At 28.2% G+C, this 20,644-nt stretch overlaps 1 protein-coding gene across 1 annotated transcript in view; it reads left to right on the forward strand.

Moving 5' to 3' along the window:
- Nucleotides 1-4,975: 4,975 nt before the first annotated feature.
- LOC107450899 (sal-like protein 1) overlaps nucleotides 4,976-20,644 on the forward strand; it is an 86,859-nt gene continuing 71,190 nt past the window's right edge. The window contains exon 1 of the mRNA XM_016066831.4: nucleotides 4,976-5,925. Coding sequence (XP_015922317.2) covers nucleotides 5,853-5,925 — 73 coding nt within the window. The 5' untranslated portion in view covers nucleotides 4,976-5,852. The remainder of the gene's footprint in view (nucleotides 5,926-20,644) is intronic.

Consider the following 20,644-nt stretch of genomic DNA (forward strand, 5'->3'; position numbering starts at 1 on the left):
TCCTAATGTGATTATAAATTAGACTTCATTTTTCACAAAGAGTTTAAAATATATATTAAGACTTGCGATTAGGAAACACATGGTAGACTTAACGTTTTTGAATAATTTAGCGTTATGAAATTTTTATTTTTAATCTGAAATGCGAGTGAAACTACTGAACTTTTAAAAGAAAGAACCTATAATGCTACATTTTGCATTCAGCCTCCGAAAAATATTGAAATTATTCCATTTGATAAAATCGGCCGCATTGCTAAATCCTGGTGAAAGCAATTTTTCGGGTGCCAATAAGGGAAAATCGGGTAAAATGGCCACTTGAGATTTCATCATTTTATAATTTCTGGTATTTTTCTGTTACTGAGAAAAACAGTTGTTTTGAAAACTATCAGTGTAACTTGAATGGTAATAGATTTCTATTTTCTTTAAGCTTGATTTTATTCTATTTCGAGTATATGAATATCTGTAGTAAGAGCAAATTTTTTATTATAAATAAATAATAATTAGTGCAATAATTATCCTCTGCCGGAGTATTTCACCAGAGTACGAAAGCTTTTAAAATGTTATTCTGGGTTAAATCATGTGGGTTCAAAACATTTTTTTTTTAAATACCTTATTAGATAGATAAAATAATTAGATTTTGCAATCTCTTATCAGAAAATAGCCAATCTGAGCTAAAAGGCTATTGATGGAAAAAGTCGGTCGGGAAAAAAATTGCTGTTTACAAAATAATTGCCATTCTAAAGCAAAAAAAAAAATGTGAATTAGGCACAAATAAAAGCCATTCTACCTTAAATCAAAAAGCAATGACGAAAAGGCTAAATCATTTCGATATTCAAAGTGGAAACTGAATCAGTTGGAAGTTTGAATAAAGTTATCTCTAAACTGCGGCTTAATTATTTAGTGATTAACTCTTAGAATTTTCATTTTAAAATTATGATTAAGTAACGGGCAGCAGTCTGCCCATCCAATTAACCATAAAGTTTATGGTAAAGAACATTTTTCACCCTTACGGTTAAGAAAACGTTTACAGTTAGCATGGTTAAGAGCCATGAATGCGAAATTATAAGGTTTGTTTTGAACCATTTGCAATCAGCACAATTTCAAAACGATTAAAAAAAATTACTTGGGATAGGACCTATGCTTTTCGTTAGGTAGTGGGCATTGGAATTAGGTTGCGGTTTATGAAAAGGAAATATTGTGGTGTCAACACTGGGACTTGAACTCACGTTCCGTGGATCATGAGATTGATAGATTAGCCCTCTCGGAGATTGCAAGGAACTAAGTGGCTGCATTAGGTGTTCTTAGTTGGTGCGATAAAATTCTGGTTGTTTAACCGTATTAGATGAAAGCAGTAAAAAACGGTTTTCTCACAGTTAACAGTTTGAATACCTTCTTGTTTATGGTTACTTGACTATTTTGTTTGGATATAAAATAACAATTAAACAAATTATTTAACCATTTTTTCCGTTGAATTTCCAACAGTGCATAATGTTGATAAATGGTTAAAGAAATAATTAAATGATAAATTTACTGCTTAGATATTAATGTAAATCATGCTTAGTGAATTGTTGGTGAGTATTATATTCAAACTTGAGTTGATTAGAAACGAGCTTTTTCTGAATGCATATTAGTTTAAGTGAGTAGATAAATTGATCACTTTTTTTTTAAGTAAGGACTTGAAGTAATACATTGGTAAGCCACACTTTTTCCAAATGGGATATTTTTGCATCTAACTGTTTCTTAGTATAGCTTCCATGTAGGTTCTTTTTGTTGTTTTTTTCACCACAATTCTAATTAATAAACACTCTTCTGTCCAATTAAAAAATGTTTTTGATCATTATCACCACAAGTCCTTAATATACAATGTTCTACAACAGCGCTTTACAATTTTTTTTTTTCATCGGTAATGGAACTTACTCTAAATGGTCAAGCTTCTCTTATAGCGGAACCTCGACTTTATAACGTTGTATAAAAAAGAGTGCATTATTAGCTGTTAATATACTAATAAAAATTTATTATAAGTATTTTTTAAATATTAAATATTTATATTAAATATTTAATATTATAATATCAAATATTTAATAGGAAAGAACTAAATATTTCAAACAATAAATTTGTTCAAGGTATGTGTATATGCTGAAAATGAATAAATTTAGTTGAATTTTGATTTGAAAAAAAAATTATTGTTATAAAAGTTGAGAATCATTATTAGATAAACGTAAATCTTAATTCTTAAGGTTATTTATTTTATTTTGAATTGAAAAACTAAATGAGCAATATTTATTGATTTCTTGATAAATGCATATCGTTTTAATAATATATTTAATATATTGTTACTGAAAGAAAAATGCTACTTCTTTATTAATAGACATTTTACATAAATAATTTCATATTAATAAACGAATCATTAAGTGAATCAGGGACTTTTTGATTGGATGTAAATATAATCATTACTAGTTAAAAAAAAAAAAGTTTGAACTCTCAGAAATCCTGTGATCCTTACCCTAGGGTTCCGCCGCGGAACACCTTTTGGAAATCACTGTTCTAAAGCGCTAAATATACTGTATATTAATCAACATTTCAAAAAAAAATCCACTGTAAAATATCAGATTGAATATCTTTGATGAATAGCTCGACTTGAAACCAGCGGAAAAATTCTATTATCTTTTGAAAGTCTTATGGTATGAGATTTGAAAATGTAAGCCTTTTTCTTTGAACTACATGGAATGCTGATTCTATATTTTGCTGCCGAAGCGATAAGCCAAAGAGAGTAACTCTTTCAACATTTATCGATTAATCATATTGACATAAACATTATGACGAAGCAGTCAGAAAAACATTTAACTATATCAAATGGTCGGACTTTAGTTAGTAAATGTAAATATTGATAATGATCAAATGACCTTCGATAATTATCATGGTCCGAATATCTTTTACATACTATTTCTTGATAATTTAATTCAACAAAAGAAAATTGGGAAATGGATAAGCTCAATTATTTTTAGTATCTTTGCTGCTACTAAAATGCTATTCTATTATTGTTTTCACATTCGAATTTTTCCATCACTAACAAAATAAGCTTTTTATATTTAGACAATAAAAAAGCAAATAAAAACTAGCGATGAAAAATCTCAAAATATGATGTGTTAAAATTCCCACCATAACAAGAAACAAACAAAGTCATTTCATAAATTTTTTCGAAAATCTAAATTAAAATCAAATTTTTAAGTTTCAAATTGAAATCAACACACTTAAAATTTCAATAAAAAAAAGTGTTAAAAGGAAAATGCAATCGATTCATTAGTTTCTGAGAAAAATTGCGTCAAAATTGGTCATTTTGCACCCGAGAAAGATTATCCCTTTAAATTACTAAACTGGCATTTATGCCTTTTATGAAAGCTGAGAAGGAATTGATAGTTTAAAACTGCTTTCTTTCATAGCACTTTATTTCGAGACGTATTACATTTTATAAAAAATTATTTAAGATTAAATATATATATATACATTGTAACTTTTAACATAAATTCAAATCATCATTCTCAATCATTCTCTTCAAATCAAATAAAAATCAATCCATGCTAACTAATAAATCAAAATTCTCAAAAATACTTAACTATGTCCTTTACAATAAATTCGGTTCTAACCTGGGCACAGGGAGATCTTGCCCATTTAACTGTTGCTTATAATTTATTTTTTTATTTAAACTTACTAGCATGATTTTGATTTTACAGATTATAATACTTTTATTTTATAACCGTCGGTGAGCAGCCGATGCAATTTGGACTTTACGACTACTAATGTTCAACTCCGTAGCCTTATAATTTTGAACCCAATCAAAAAGACAAGAGAACTCCTGCATAAAGTAAGTATTGGGAAAAAATTGCCTCTGTAGATTACTTTTCGATGGAACGTTTGCGTTACACGAAGAGGAAAACAACAGAAACCTCCCATAGTTAGCCTCACGGCAAGGGGATTCTAATCCCTGATCCATCTACCACTGAGGATATTTTACGCCAGTACTGTGGTCGATGCGAGCCGGGTGCGGAAGTCCTATTGACCAGCCAATGTTGGGATTCGAACCCCACCCACCTCACCGGAAGTCAAACTCTCTATCCCCTGAGCCACCACGGCTCTAGATTATAATATTGTTTTTTTTTTTTTTTAACGTTAAAGAAATAAAATAGAAAAAAAACCTACACCGATAGAACCACACTCAATTGAACAATATTCAAGCAATTATTGAAATTTTTTCTCCGAAATATTCGCTGAAATTTTTAACTCTGGCATTTGTACGCCTATAGAAAGAATATTTATCAGATACAATGTCAAAAATCGGGGACTAAGTATAATCGAATTTTATTTTTAAACTTTCAGCAGATTTTAAGCTTTACACATTTTATTGGAAGAAATTAAAACTTTAGGATCACGTATTCTTCAAAACACTTTCGTCCTTTCATATTTTCTCATATTTGAAATAAATAACTAAACAATAGGGAAAATAGGGAAATAATAAGCTTAAAAATTCTTATTTTATGAATGATAACTTAGTTTCGTTTTTCAAACAAAGAAAAAAATTAATTTTTACATAATTAATTTATAAAGTTTGAAAGCAGGTTTCAAAATATTTCTTTTTTTTCTAACTAATACTAGTAAACAATTATTTTGTAAGTAAACAACTACTTTCTATTATTATTATAGAAAAACCGAACGTTATTAATATTTTATAAATAAATGAGAATACTTCTTATACACAAGTCTTATACAAATTTTTATATTTTATCACTGAAATACAGTAAGTACTATTTTCGATTAGCAATTTCAAACTGATAAGCCTGGTTTTACCTTGCCCTGTTATCACGTTGTTTCCCCTTACTTTTATATTACTGGGACCCAGTTCAGTTTCTCGACACAATTTTGGCGAAATCACTTGGCGATGCAGATGATTCTTCTCCTCCGGAGTCCTCGGGGTAACCCTGACGTTGTTCCCAAAGCAAGCTAGAGATCCCTCACTTACGCGTATCCTCAGCATCGGTGCAAAAGTGGTGTTTTCAACCACCGAGGAAAACACTCTTGTTGAAAGAGAAAAACTTTCTCTCCGCTCCCATCCTTTTCTGTCGGATGCGATTTTGGAACGTTTTTCTTCATTCTCCCACCAGCAATTCAAACTCTCGAATGACTGTGGATTTTGAAAACAGAATATCATCACGCACAGTGGAATTGTAAAATAAGGAATAGAATTTTGAGGGAAAATGATTCGCCTTGTGTTTTAATGAAACTATTTCCTTCTATCGTTTGCTGGTGAGATAAATAATTTTCGTCTGCAATCAGTTTTAACTTGTATAATCTCAAATAATCGTTTGCTCTGACACTTTTTGTAGTTATGCAGTTATCGTTAGCTCAAACATTGGTGTATTTTAAAACTTCATCTGGTTTACTGTAACTACAAAAAAAAAAAAATTAATTCTTTTAGAAATGTGGTGAAAAGTACTTGAAAAACTGGGAAATATTGTGCAACATGTTTCAGATCACATGAAAACTTACTAACCATAAACAAATTGGAAAAACATCTTTCGCCCCCCTCATAGAATGACCCCCTTCTATCTAGAGAAGAAAATATAATCTTAAAAAAGTTTTTGGAGACAATGTCTTGTGACGTCATTGCAACTTAGATGATGACGTGTGCAGCTCGTCGCCCAATCACTGGACGTTCTGGAATCACATTATGATAATGACACTAGCTAGAAATTGTTAATATCGAGAAGCGTCATATTGCGCATGCGTTTAGTTACCCCCTCTATTTGGGGGGTGTCAGTTGAGTATTAGAAACGGACATCAGCTTATTGAAAGCCGCCGGTATGGCTAGGCGCAAGCAAAGAAAGCCCAAACATTTGGAAAATGCTGAAGAATTGGCGACGTCCCTTCAAAACGGTAAGTGACGGCATTTAATATTTTTCTATTAATTAAAATTTTTTATCATTGTTTGTTTTAATAATAAAAAAATAAAAATATGTCGTTTGATCATAAAAATTGAAATCAAATAATGATAATAGGAATGTTATTTGGGATAGTTTAAACGAACTAAAATTTGCTTCCGTAATTCAAATTTTTATAATCATTAAAATTTTTAGTACTTTTTTTTTATTGATTTCAGATTTATTTTCTTATTTTTAAAAATTATTCTATTATTTTTTATTTCTTTTTCCTGCACTTACAAAATTTTAAAACCGAACATTGGTTTCAAAAAAGTGACTTTTAATAGACGAATGAAATTTTGTTCCGCTTTTCAAATTGATATAATTATTAAAATTTTGAATAAAATTTTCATCTATTTTATTCATTTAATAATTTTTTAGTAATTTTACTGTTAATAATAGCATTGTAATTAATTTTACTTATTAATAATTTTGTTTATTTTTATTTTCGTTAATAGTAATCTTTTTTCATGTTTTTAATTAAATACTCTGTATGAAATTATAATATTTGAAGGGGGGTTTTTTTGTGATGGTTACTTTTACAGTTATTTGGATAGCTTCATATATCGTTGAGTAATATTGCAAAAAGTGATTATTGATTTCAAATCGTTAGTATGTTAAAATAGTTTTAAAAAATTAAATTAAACAAAAACTGCTTTTTAACAAATCCAAAACAGAAACAAAAATTACTTAAGTGAAGCGAAGAGAATTTTTAAAAATATTAAGAAGTTTAATATTTTAATGAAAATATGATTTTTTTGATTATTTTACGTGATTAATTTTTAAAAAAAAATTTATGATTTTTAAAAGTATCCATAAGCAAGTTTGAAGTGTATTGTAAGATATTAGTAGTTTAAAATTGCTTACTTTCTTTTAATTTTGTTTGACAAAAAATATTTAAATGGCAATTGTAATTGCCACTGACTATTTTTAATTATCAACTTATATAAAATAAGCAGTGGTACTTTCTTCTTTAAATTTTTTTCAGCTCTTTCAATCTCTTTAAATTTTTGTTCTTTTTCTGAAGTTAATGCAAAAAAGTAATTTATTTCGTATTCTAATATAACCAAAAATGACCTCGAAGTAAAAAATCCTATTTAAATGGACAATGCACTTAGCAGCAATATATATATATATACAGATAGATAGATAGATAGATAGATACATATATATCTATATACATAAAAATAAAATATTGCTTGGTTAAAATAATTGTCATTAAATATCAGTTTTAAAAATTATATCAATGTATGATATTCAAAATCAATTACATTATTAAAATTTTCAGAATAAATCGCTAAACTTACATATTTTGTCACTAATAAATATTCGTGAAAAAATTTTTTTGTAAATATACCTAATTTATTGATAACACGCATGGTATACTACACTTAGTTTAATAAAATTGAATAATCATGTTGAAAGGTACATGATTATTCTAAGGTATATATATATATATATATATATATATATATATATATATATATATATACACACACACAACAGCTTTATTCATCTATTCACTATAAGCCAACCGTCATTTAAACCAGATTTATTTTTGATCATTAGTAACTTTTCTGCGATCCTAATTGCCTCCCTCGGGAAATCGCCCGTACCGGTAACGTAAAGCTCATAGAATATATTGTGTTCGAGAAATTCATTGTTTGAACTTCGTTGTTGAAATTGGATGTAGAATTAGTATTATCCTTGAAATTGTATTCATAATATACAAGTTTTTTTTTTCTAAAAAGTGGTAAAATAAATAAGCTAAAGCTTTATTTAAATAGATTATCGAGACATTTGTGTGTGATTTATATAATTTTTAGTGCATTAAATGATTTTTTGCGTAACAATTTGCTGAATTAATATTTAATTTTAAACACACTTTAAAGATTGATCTATTGCGCATTTTAAAGCTTTTTTGTTAACCACGTTATTTAGCTTTCGATGTAAATTATGTACAAATATTTAATCTTGTAATTTATGGTAGTAATTTTTTTCTTATCCTCCGTACTCATATTGAAAAATATCTTATTAAATCACTATTTTGAAGTTAATCTTCTTAGTATACATGTATCTAAAATTTAGACTCACATTTGCTGTTTTTGATAGTAAATAGACGTTAAAAAAATATGTGTCGATGCCTACCAAAAAAATTTGAATTGAACCGAAACATATATCAAGCGTTTCCTTGATATTGCTTTATTTTCAAAGTTTTCTGTAAAGCCTATAAAACGGGGTTAGTTTGTAGATTTTTATATTTTCTTAGTATTCAAAAATTGCTAAAGTAAATATAAAAAGAACAACACATTATTGATTATTTATTTAGAATTTTCAACATTTTAGATTTTAATAAGATACTTTTTTTTAATCGTTTAATATTACATCCCAAAATTTAGGTATATTTAATCACTTTTCCTTTCCCCGTGTCTATTGATTTTAATATTATAAATTTAGGAATTTCTAATAAAACAGTTGTTTTTCCTATAATTAATTTTCCGTTTATCGCATGGTATTTGAATATTAGTATTTAAGCATATTATTATTGAAATCAACTATTTAAAACTTTAAGCTTTATAAAGGTCCTCCTTTCCCCCTCGCTCTGAGAAAAAGAAACCTTTTCTTGTTTTGACAAGAGGGGGTGGGAGAAAGACCAGACGAAACAACCTGTTCTAAAGCCCCCTTCACTCTTTCTTTTGGGCTCGTGGGAAAAGTTTAAAACATATTTGCCTCCCGCTAACCAAAATGAATTCGAAATATCACGACTGCCCTTTAAAGATGGATAAATCCGCGGAGTTCTTTTCTGAATAGAGTATTCTTTTAATATGTATCCACGATGTCTCGTAGCATGGGTGGTCGGGTTTATAGGCTCCCGCTGGCCTTATCACAGAGCTAAGTGTCACATCACCAAGTGCCATACATCACAATACACAGCATTTAGAAATAAAGATATGCATTCGAATGCCAGCTTAAGTTCTTGTTTTGATTTTAGAATCCAAAATAGTATACCGAACAATTTGAGGTATTTCGAAAATGATGTTCGTCTTTTTGCTGTTGTTTCTTCTCTGAAACTTAGCAGAATTTTGAGAAATTTTTTGTGAGATGTATTTTTCATGTTTTCTGCACTGTTAGAAATGTCTCATTAAATATGGTTAAATAACGATTTATTTAATAGTTATTTTACCATATTCAAACAAAACAGTCTAATGTCCCTATATAAGATAGTATCCAAACTGTTAATAGTAAGGAAAACCGTTTATTAACTGCTTTCACCTAATGCGGTTAATTTTTTGTCCCGAAGAAGAATCTAATGAATCCACTTAGTTTCTTGTAGCTGTGTACATAGTACAGCAGGGAGGGCAAAATGCGTCAATATCATAACCGAAAGAATGCTATGGTTTGAAGTTTCCAATAATGTGTTCCGTATTTTAGTCGATGTTAGACTATACCTTGGAAGTTGCTAATTTTCGTTATACATTTTAGAAGCACTCATCAATTTTATTTGACGTTTAAAACTTTAACAATTGTTGATAGTGGAACGGTTGGGTGAAATTCGTAATGAAGAATCATTCCAGAGATTTTAAAATGAATTCTTCTAGGATCATTAAACACAGATAAATTCTGCATAAATATTTCTTCGGTCTACATCGAAATAATTGCTATATCTTTAAACTTTATGCTCTTTAAGACAGTGTTAGGTTTGAGTCTTACATATAAACATTAATCATGTATTTCTAACTTAATTACTATACAACTAGCGTTTTATTTCTTCAGGATCCCATCATTATGTATCATAATAGTAAAAAGAAAAGTTTCAAATTACTTAACTACTTAAGCTTATTCTTGTGAAACTATCTTATTTTTCTTTGTAAGAATAATCAGGTCAGTCCTCATTTAAATCTTTAAAATTTCTAATTATGGTTTGATTTGGAACAATTTTTTAAGCTAGTTATATTACAATTTTAGGAAGAAAGATTAACTATTGGACATAAAATATATAATGAAAATTTTATTCCTTGAGAAGGTATAAATGAGAAGTATTAATAATACCTTAAGTATATTCAATACCTATTTAGTATTTTGCCATTGCCTATTGGAAAAAAAATTACAAATTTGCAGTTACGATTTTTGTTTTGTCTGTCATCAGCTAGCTAGAGCCAATAAATTCGAAAAAAAAAGTTTATTACCTGAATTAAAATTTTAATCTCATTTTATTTTAAATTATTAAGTTATATTAATGGTTAATTTTTACACTAAAATGCTTTTTCTTTTTTTTTTTTCTTTTTTTTTTGCTACATATTTTTTGTAGCAGGATATATTTAATCGAGATTTTCAAAGTCTTCTGAAGCCAGCAATCCACGACATAATAAATCTTTTCCACAAACTTGAAAAGAAAATCATACTGGTAATATCACAATATCAAAAGTACATATTAAGATTTTAGATTGAATGATTGAATTCCAATTTAATTTTTTTAAACAACTCCAAGGTATTAATAATGATAAAAACTGCTAAGATCAAATCAAGAAACCTTTCTTTTTCAAAGATAACGTAAGCCTTTTTTTAATTTTTACTGGTGATATTCCTGATCGGTCAATAGTCCAAATTATGTGTCAAAACTGATTGCTTCTAGAATTTTCAATTTTCAACTATAATGGTAGCCATTAGTCTTAATAATACCCCTTTGTTTCCAAATATCACGTGAATCCTTTTAATATCATCAGTGTATAGGCATGTTCTTTGAAAACTATCTAAACTATCTATGATTAAGTAGACTTATCATTTTGCACGCTGTTTACTTACATCAATCTAAAGATTAATCTGAACACAACATTTCACTTATGCAAACTTTGAATAAGCACGATAAACATTTGTACGGAGAACTTGCTTAGAATACATTTTAACGTTTGGTAATATAAATAACCTGACGCACCAAATTATTCACACATATTGTTGTATGGAATACATAGATATGCCTTTCTTATGCAGAAGCTGTTGTCATGAAATGAGACTTACGTATTGGAGAAAAGCAAATATTCTTTCTGTAAAATCATCACTAAATTTTATTTTTTAATTTTAATCAAAACAATATCTATTATTTTCTGTTCAAACTTAGGAAATGATGAGAGATACACAGTGAAACGCGTCAAGTTGATGACATCTCGAAGTTGATCTTAATGGTCAATTATAAATATTACAAAAGCAATATTTTTCCCGTTATAAGTTGATCACATGGCTAAGTGAACCATCAATTTGTTGTCATACATGCGATCAACTTATACTTTTTACTGTGATAGATGTTATAAAGAGTCATATGTTTTAGCATCACTTTTTTATTTTAAAAAGTGTTAAAGATCCTCCACCAAAGAAAAGAAAGAATCACAGTTATGTGATCTATATCCATGTTATCCTGTTAACAAGAATCGCTTTAAATATTAGAATCGACAATTGCTTTACATATTAGAAAGATTGTTATACTTTTTTAAAAAAATCGCGACAGTTTGGGGACCTTTATAAAAATCATTAAAATCAAGAAATAATTCTATATTTTTGCATGATTTTATCCACTGTTTAATGTATAAGTAACTTTTGAAATTTAAAAAAAAAAGAAAGAAAACTTTTATCGTTAAACAATTTCTAATCACTAATGCTTTTCATTTTCTCACAGTCGATTTCTTTCTTCATAATAATTTGTTGCGCCATTTTCTTAATTAGCATAGGGGGCACTGGATAAATTCGAACAAAATATAAGAGTAATGAATTACTGTCACAAATCTACAACAGATATAAAAATAGCACATGATTTGTAAAAAGGATTTATTTCATATGACAATGAGCACACTTAATAAATTTCTAAGAGTGTATACAAAGTAATAAATCGTGATCAACTTTCCCCCTACTTTTTTTCCTGTGTTTATCCTATTAGCTGTCACATAAATCGAGTAAGTCTTTGTACTTGCCTTCTGAAAACAAACCGCTTGCAAAGTTTACCAACATTTCCCTAAAAAGCCACTGTATCAATTAAAAGAAAAACTGTCCATTAGATTCTGACCACGTATATGAGCAATGATAAGTGACACCCTATCGTGAATTATCGCCAAAGATAACACTAACTGAAGTGCACTTAATGGAACCAATATTATTACATTTCTTTTTCTCCCAGTACTGATGCGCATATTCATAAAAAGAGATTTCTCTTCTTTTTTTCAAGGCGACTGTCGCCAAGTCTGTGCTCAACGAAACGTCGTTTTTGCAAATGTGGCCAAGAAAAAACAAAATGGCATAATTAGCTTAGGTTTAAAAAAAAAAAGGAACCGGAGAATGATATATTTTGTTATCTACAAAGGTTTTTCCCGCACATTGATAATGTTTGTCATAAATTATAGGGTGTATTATCAGGTGCGTACTGCAGAAGCTCTTAAATGTATGTCAACTTCCTCATCCGATTTGATTTGTACCATTTTTGAACTTTTTTCCCATTAATGTCAGAAGTCTCAATTTATTTCTTAAAGGATATCGTATTAATTGCATATTTAAAAACGCAGTTAAAAATACATTTTCTTTAAGCCTGCCATATATTTTTGACAAGCTGCACTTTTTAATTTTGTTTCGCTCATACACACCGCATTTTTGGTCTGCACTATTTTTGAATTTTTCTCCAATAATAAAAAGTTTCAATTTATTTATTTTTAAAGATTTTTTTAGTTTTTTACATAAAAAAAATACGCAATTAAAGATTTTTTTGCCAGATATATAATTTTGGCAATTTATCTGTATTCTTACCATTTTGATTTTGTTTACCTGAGTACGTTTATCATATATTTGCTAGTTTTCCTCTCTGAAATCGCTTCGTACCATTTTTAATTTTGTTCTTGCGAAGTTTCGGTCAGAAAATTCAACTTTTGATGGAAATGTTATGAAAGGAATGCCGAAATGTAGTAAAGGAGAGATTTTTTTTAAAAAAGGAAGTAACTCATTTTGAAAGCCATGTAACAACTGCTGTATATTTATGTCATCTGTCATTGATAATTTAGCTGGTATTTATGACAAATTTAAGAAAATCCTGTGTTGAATTTTATTACATTGGCATTATCCGATATTTATAAATTGAAAAATAAATATCCTCAAGTTTTTAAACTTAGAAACAATTGTAACAAAAATAATCAAAACATAATTTTATCTTAATCATTTGATTTGACTTCGTCAAAAAGAAAAAGTTTCTAAGACAAAGAAACACTGTTAGATTTATTTCTACATTTATTGCATATAGCTGTTTAAATAAATCATTTGGGCAATAAGATGCATAGATTTGATGATCGTGAAATTTTGACGTTGTTATTTAACCAGTTTTGTCAGTTAACCGAAAATGATTTGAATAATATTTTTTTGAAATTAATTTTTATATTAAATTTAAAAAAATTACCAATTCTCATTAGCATAAATTAGCTGAAAATATTTATTTGGAGCAAATAACCAAAATACGAACTTCAACTTCTAGAGTTCTAGTTTAGATTGCAAAGTTATTTGTTAAACCTGTGTTGTATTTGTTTTCCATCATGTGAAAAATAAATAAATTTAAAAGCGATAGATATAGTTCATGACAGAAAAAATATTGTTTTGAAAACTATTTTGTATTGCAACTTTCTGTTTTTGTATTGTAATTTTGCAAGGCATAAATTTTTGTATTACAAAATTTGGAAATTTTATAAAATTAAATTTTTTCCCCTAACTCTAAAGAACTTATTCTCTAGAATAAAAGTCCATAATGCAGTACTGTTATTTAATTAAGTACTGTACACTGTGTGTATTAGTACTGTACAGTGAAACCTGTAAAATTAATCTTCCGTCAAAGTTGATCTTAAGGATAGAATGTCAAACTGGCAATTGCAATTAAATTTCCCTTTTATAAATTGACCACTTGATTAAGTGGACGATCAAATTGTTGCCTCACAAGTGGTCAACTTACACAAATTTCACTCTATATATACATTTTGAACAGTATTTCAAAATTCACTTCGATATTATTCATCTCTTAAGCTCTAATCGGGTCAAGTTCTAATTAAAATGCAGTAGTAAACTGTAGAAATGAATTTGCAATTTATAAGAATTATGCAGTTTAAAAAATATAATAATTTCAGGGACGATTTCAAAATAAATATTTCTTTATGAATTTTAATCAAATGAGTATATTAAGAAATAAATTTTTTTCTTAAAAAAAAGAAAGAAAGAAACGTACAACAAGAAAATCGCCGACGGCTATTTTAGCCTTAGAAAACTAAACATTTGTCTAATCTTTTACCAGTTTACCAACATCTTCCAGTTTTACGAAACCAGATGTTGCCTTATCATTTTTAGCATTTGCAAAGACTGAAAACATTACATTTTATCTTCTATTTACATACTTTCTAAAAAATATAAGCAAATTTGCCTTAAGTTACGCTTTTTTATTTGAAAGAAATAAAATAAATATTTTTAAAAAAAATCACTTCTTTTTATTTGTAGTTTATGAGCCGAATGTTTAGTTGTAAAATAAAACTGATTTACATTTACTTATCTAGGATTGGGCACGCTATGAAATTAAGAATTTCTTAGCACATTGCATTTTTTTTCTCTCAGAATAAGTCTTACATGTGGATTTATTTAATTAAATGCAAGTATAAAGATTTTTGAAATTTAAAGATTCATAAATCTGGGATCGAGATAAGAGTAAAACTGTAGTTTTGTTGATGTTTTTTATTGAATTTCCTCCACGGTCAAAAAATAAAGAAGTTGTGGTGATTTTTGTAGACAGGAGTCACAAATTTATAATTAATAACAAGTATGAAAACTGTAGTTTTTAATCAATGATTCGTAAATTTTTAAAAGATGTGAATTACCTTGATTCTACAAATTACTGGTTGGAACGATTAAGAGATTAAAACTTCAAAATACAGTGCAGGGCTTTTTGAATTTAATCCAAGAACAAAATAAATAAAGAAGTTGAGATGGTTTTTGCAACCAAAATGCGTACGCTTACAATTAATTTCTAGTATGAAATCTGTAGTATTTAATCAAGGATTCATACGTTTCGAATGGAGATGAAATATTTTAATTCTACAAATTGGAGACCTGGGTTATTTTAAGACATTAAAACTTAAAACTATAGCGCAGGGCTTTCTGAATTTTAAAAAAATAAAGAAAGAAAGAAGTTGCGATGTATTTTACTATTAAAAGGGAACAAATTAAACGCTTACACATTGTTCTATGATTTCGCTGATTAAATCTCTTTAAGTCTTGGCATCTTAAGAATGTCAAACCAGTCGCGCGAAGTCCTCTAATCTAATAGGTTCTGCTGCACTACCTCAGAAGTCATGTGGGCCCGTTTTACAACACCCGCTGGATAAAGAGAAGAGTTAAAATAGTCTTGTTTCCAGAAATAGCAGCAGTAATTTGACAAATTCGCATGCGGCTAATTTGTTAAACAAGAGTACCGAAGTTCAAGTCATTTAACTAAGTATTTCATTTCCTGACTTGTTGCTTTCGGCTTTTTAGGCCTGTTAAGACTACAAATTTATGTAGTATATTATATGATGTTAAAACGAAATTTTTTATACTCAATTCATATTTTAGTAATTAAAATCTTTATGTATGATTTCATTCCTGATCATAATAGGTAATACTGTAAACGTAATCCGTAATGTGTAATACTTTTGTATTAATTTCAAAATAAGTGATAGAAAATATTGTATTTAGCATTTCAATAATTTATGGTTATGAAATACAACATGAAACACCGGTGTCTCTTGCCTCGCTAAAGGTAAAATTTTCTGAACACGGCTCACTTCCAAAATTTCATTTTTTAAATTTGCTGTTTGCTTCTTTGCTGTTTTTTAGATGTAATAGAAACTTATACAAGATTGAAATTTCTTTAATTTATAATATTATTTGATGATATTATAATTTTTTTTAAAATTAAAAGATACCAAAATGTATTTTTGCTGAAAATTGCTAATTTTGCTGCTGCGAGAAAAAAAAATTATAAAAAAAGACAGCATTGTTCCATCTGCGTCAAAGGGTTATTATCAAATTTCATTAACACGTGAAAAATAATAAATTTTGAAATCTTTCGAAATACCTAAATTAAGAATTACAAATAGAAACTGCATTTTATCAGAACAAAAACAAAGGAAATATGATTTTAATAAAACGCTTTAAAATGAAACGGAGTTTGATGAAAATCACGGAACATAGCCGTGTTTTTCAAAGCTTCTTCGCCAAGCAAAATAAAAAATACGATAAATGAATAAAACAAAAGAAAAAAGAAAACCTCATAATTTGAGTGCCTGACACTTGAGGCAAAGCTATAATTTTAAACTATCTATCAGAGCTTAAGAATGGACAAATAGCTTAAATATTTTATAAGCTGTAAAAAAAAATTAAAAAAGTGAGATTTTTCCTTTAGATGAAAATCATTAATAAGCTAATTGAATAATTTTCAATTTTTATAAATTTCTCAGAGCCCAGATGACGCAACGTCGAAGTAACTTTTTAGATATTACCAAATTTGATCACGAACGTTTTTTGATCTCACAAAACTGTGACTGTTCTTCGTGTTGACATTTTGCCCCATTTTTATAATTAGCATTTACCTTACTGGCTAAAGACGGTCGAGAATTCCCCTAAAAGTTATAAATAACTGTTATAAAGTTCACAATAGTTATACATTATTCCATAAAAAGCGTTCGTGTGACGACAAAGCTTTCGAAAAAACAGGCTTAAGAGGACGCTATTTTAAGGAAAAAATCCTTCGCATTAATTTTTTTTAAAATCCTTCTCAGAATTAAATCCTTCACATGAATCTCCATAAGAAATTTAAAATTTATGAATCGAAAATAAAAGTTTAATTAAACCTAGAGCATGCCATAAAGTTTCAAGTATTGAAAAGAAAAATATCAAAATGCTAACAATTTAATGGAGAACTTCACCACAGCGCAATCCTGCACAGAAAAAAAAATATTCTGATAAAATTACCGTATTGTAAAGTAATGGCATTTTTGGTAATAGAACCAAAACTTATGGTATTTTAAACCATTCATTTGGTAGTTTTTGCGTTGATATGGTAAAGGTTTATCGAAATTCTGATTTTCAAAATGATAGATCATATCACCGCACATTTAGTATAAAAATACAAAACTGAAACTTAATTGAATAAATGGTTTTCAGGCAGGCTTTAAAAAATCATGAAAAAATTACCAAATTTTGCCACTTTAACTAAATGTTTTCACGCATTATAAATATATTTTATGATTAATTTAACCAAAAATCATTAGCGAAGTGCTAGGATAAAAATCACCGAGTTTTTTTTATGCTCCCATAGAGCCAGAAATATTGTAAATTTAGCCATATTTTAACCGTTTTTTGACTGTACTTTTTTTTTTAGAGTAAGTAATCCTCTTATAGTTTGTTTACATTTCGAAATTTTATTTTTTCAAACATTTGAAATTTCTTTGTTTACTCTAAGTTTACCAGAAGTCACTTTTCTTCAACAAGAAAATTCTGACCTTTTAATTGCAAACAAAAATATAATTGTCAGTTTTTAAGCATAAAAAGCAGTCTAATAGTTACAGTCTAATATTTGTTAGATTATCGGAATTATATTTGTACTGAAATATATAATTCTGAAAAGTAATTTGATTTTTTTTTCATTTGTATTCAAAACTTTATCAATAACTGATTTTGTAAAATACAGAAGTTTAAATGATTCTGTAATTCAGATGATACAACAGTTTCTGCAATTTAAATAACTGCAAGCAAGAACAAATTTGAAAAATTATTGTTTGGAAGTGACTCGTGTTTGGAAGATTTTTCCTTTAACGCAGAAAAAGACCCTGGTGTTTCATGCTGTAATTCATAAATATCAAATATTAAAATTCTAAATATAATATTTTTCTCTTATTTTGACCCTAAATTAATACAAAATTAAGAAAAAGAAGCTAAAATTTCTGCTTTAAAGGGTTAAACTTTTTAAATTTTCATACACCAATAGAAATGAAGCAAAATTCGCCATCCCGCATTCTAACGTTCTCTTAATATAATTTCACTTCCCTTCAATTTTTATCACGGCAGAAAGTAATTAAAATCTGCATAAGGCATGTGGATATTACATTCTCATCAAAGAAAAAGAGAAAAATATGTTACATACTTTTGAAGAGGGAAGGAAAAATATTTGTTGATGCAAAAAAAGCCGGTTTCTCTTCCCGGGTGTTCATTATGAAATTGCTGGACCTCCCATCTGCTATCTCAAGAGTTATGAACAGAAAGATAGCAACTTTCAAACATTCTGCCGAACTCTGATCCATGCTGAGTGAATGCAATAAAAAGAACAATGGGAGTTATGAGGAGAAATCGATAAATCAGGGTTTCTTATTAAGGAAGTGTTTTTATGAATGCTTACAGGGGCTTTAATCACTATGCTAATTAGGCATTAATGCGGGCCGCCATTAATTGCTTTCGTGTTTTGTGAGTTTAATTCGCTTGTTCCAAAAGATGATTCGTTTTAATTTAAAGGTACTTTTGCTAGAAGTATTTAAATGTGCCCAAATTTGGATGCAAATTCGGCCTTATTAATTTTGAGGTTTGCGTTAAATTTATGCGAAGAAGTGCTTCTATATGTGATTTTTAAGATCTAACGACACTAGTCAATTTTTGGTTCAGTTTATTATGCTCAGCTTATAGTTAGAAATATACTAAATAACAATTGCTTTATAAAAAATATTGCAAAACAAAACTTATTTATTAATTTGCTTTTACTTAGTTTTACAACGATACTTTTTATGCTTTTAACCATTATTTATAAATAATTTACAAATTCAAACTTCTAACTTCCTATAAAGCTCAATTGATTTTTTTTTATTCGAGATCATAGTGTTTTGAAATAAATAAACTAGCGTTGTAGTCTATGTTGATACCAGTTTTAAAAAAAATAAGTACCAGTCTATATCAGTTTTATTTGTCTACTTAGATGAGAACTTCAGCAATAAATAAGAATTTGAATTAATTATCTTTTTCCACAATAATATTGACGGTGAGTCTGAGAAATATTTGAAGCATTTCTGTACACATGAAAGGGTATGATTTAAAATTTGAATTTGCTCGTCAGATTCAAAATGTCTGCTACTTTACTATTAAAAAAAAAGAAGGAAAGAAAAGAAAGAAGAATAAGCTGTTATTAACTGTTGTCTCCCCCATCGCTGATGATTGGGATTCAGTGGTAGGCTTATTCTATCTTCAACCCTTAGTGGCATAAAATAGTCAAGAAAAATTTTACCCTCGGGCTATAAATAGTTCATAAAGTAAGGTTACACAAAGAAAATATGAAAGGAAACGAAAAATAAGGAAAGAAAAAAGATTTTAAATAAAAGAAGAAAAATTTTTTTCAAATATAAAAAAAAATTAAAGATTAAAAAAATTAACAACGAAAATATATAGTTTCGTCTTCAGCTCACACTATTCATCATCAGTATCAACGGCTCGACAGCCCAGGGTGGGCCTTGGCTTTCTCAAGAATTTTTTTCTAGACTAAACTTTTTTATTGCCAGCGTTTTCCAGTTTTTAGTTTTTAAGACCAAAAAGTCTTTTTTTTTTTTGTCATCTATCCATCTCAAATTCGGCCAGCCTGTTTTTCGTGGGCCAATTGAAAACTCTTTTTGTGGTATGGTCTTCATCCATTCTAATAATGCAGTCTGCCCATTTTATTCTTTATCGTTTAATGCAGTTAATAATGTCAGGTTCATTATATGAGTGATAAAGCTCTCAATTTGTTCTTCTAAGCGCGATTATATCCGTAAAAATAGTGCTTTCTATTATTGTATTAATATAGCCTCAATAAAATATATTAATACAATAATGAAATGAGCATCACAAATATTAAATTCTTAAATTTTCTCTGAAATGTTCTCGTTTCTTTTCGTTCCTATCTTTATATTATGTATGTACAAAAAATATGCAGAAATACAAACGGTGGGATAAACCAATTAAAATATGTATATGAATCATAAAATAATTAAAACTGTTTAAATTAAACTAGTTAATATAAATAAAAAGAACAAAAAATAACTTTATTCTTTAAAAGTTTAAGACTAACAGGAGCGCGTGAAAATAAATACATAATGTTGTGAACAGAGTTCCAGTAACATGAATGTATTTGAAGAATACATTATTGGGTCTTTGCAGTTGTCGCAATCTTATCTTATTTTTGTTATTACATTTGAGTTGGTTAAAGTTACGGTTTGTTAAAGCTACACTTTAACCATTCTAAACTCATTTAATTCAATGTAAGCAAGCACCTCAATATTAAATGTGAATTTAGGTGATACCCCTGAGACGATAACATCGAAACAGTTTTGTCCTAAAATCGAACAACAAGCCTTTTGCGTTCATTTCTAAAAGGCAAAACAAAGTATTACTTGTATATCTTGAACTTTGACCTGACCATTTTATGATAAAATAAATATACCAAACCAAATGTAGTGTTTTTTAAAATCCCAGGTCTTGGTTTTTTTACTGTTTTTTAATATATACAGCAGAATGTTAAGAGTAAAATAAAATGGGGGGCGGTTCTATAAATTTTTATTTAATTATTAATGATATATATCTTTTTCAAAATTTTCTGTACAATGTTAAAAAAATTTTCTCTA

This window comes from Parasteatoda tepidariorum, chromosome 3, assembly GCF_982258835.1.
Source record: "Parasteatoda tepidariorum strain Cologne lab strain chromosome 3, Ptep-v5.0, whole genome shotgun sequence".
NCBI lineage: Eukaryota > Metazoa > Arthropoda > Arachnida > Araneae > Theridiidae > Parasteatoda > Parasteatoda tepidariorum.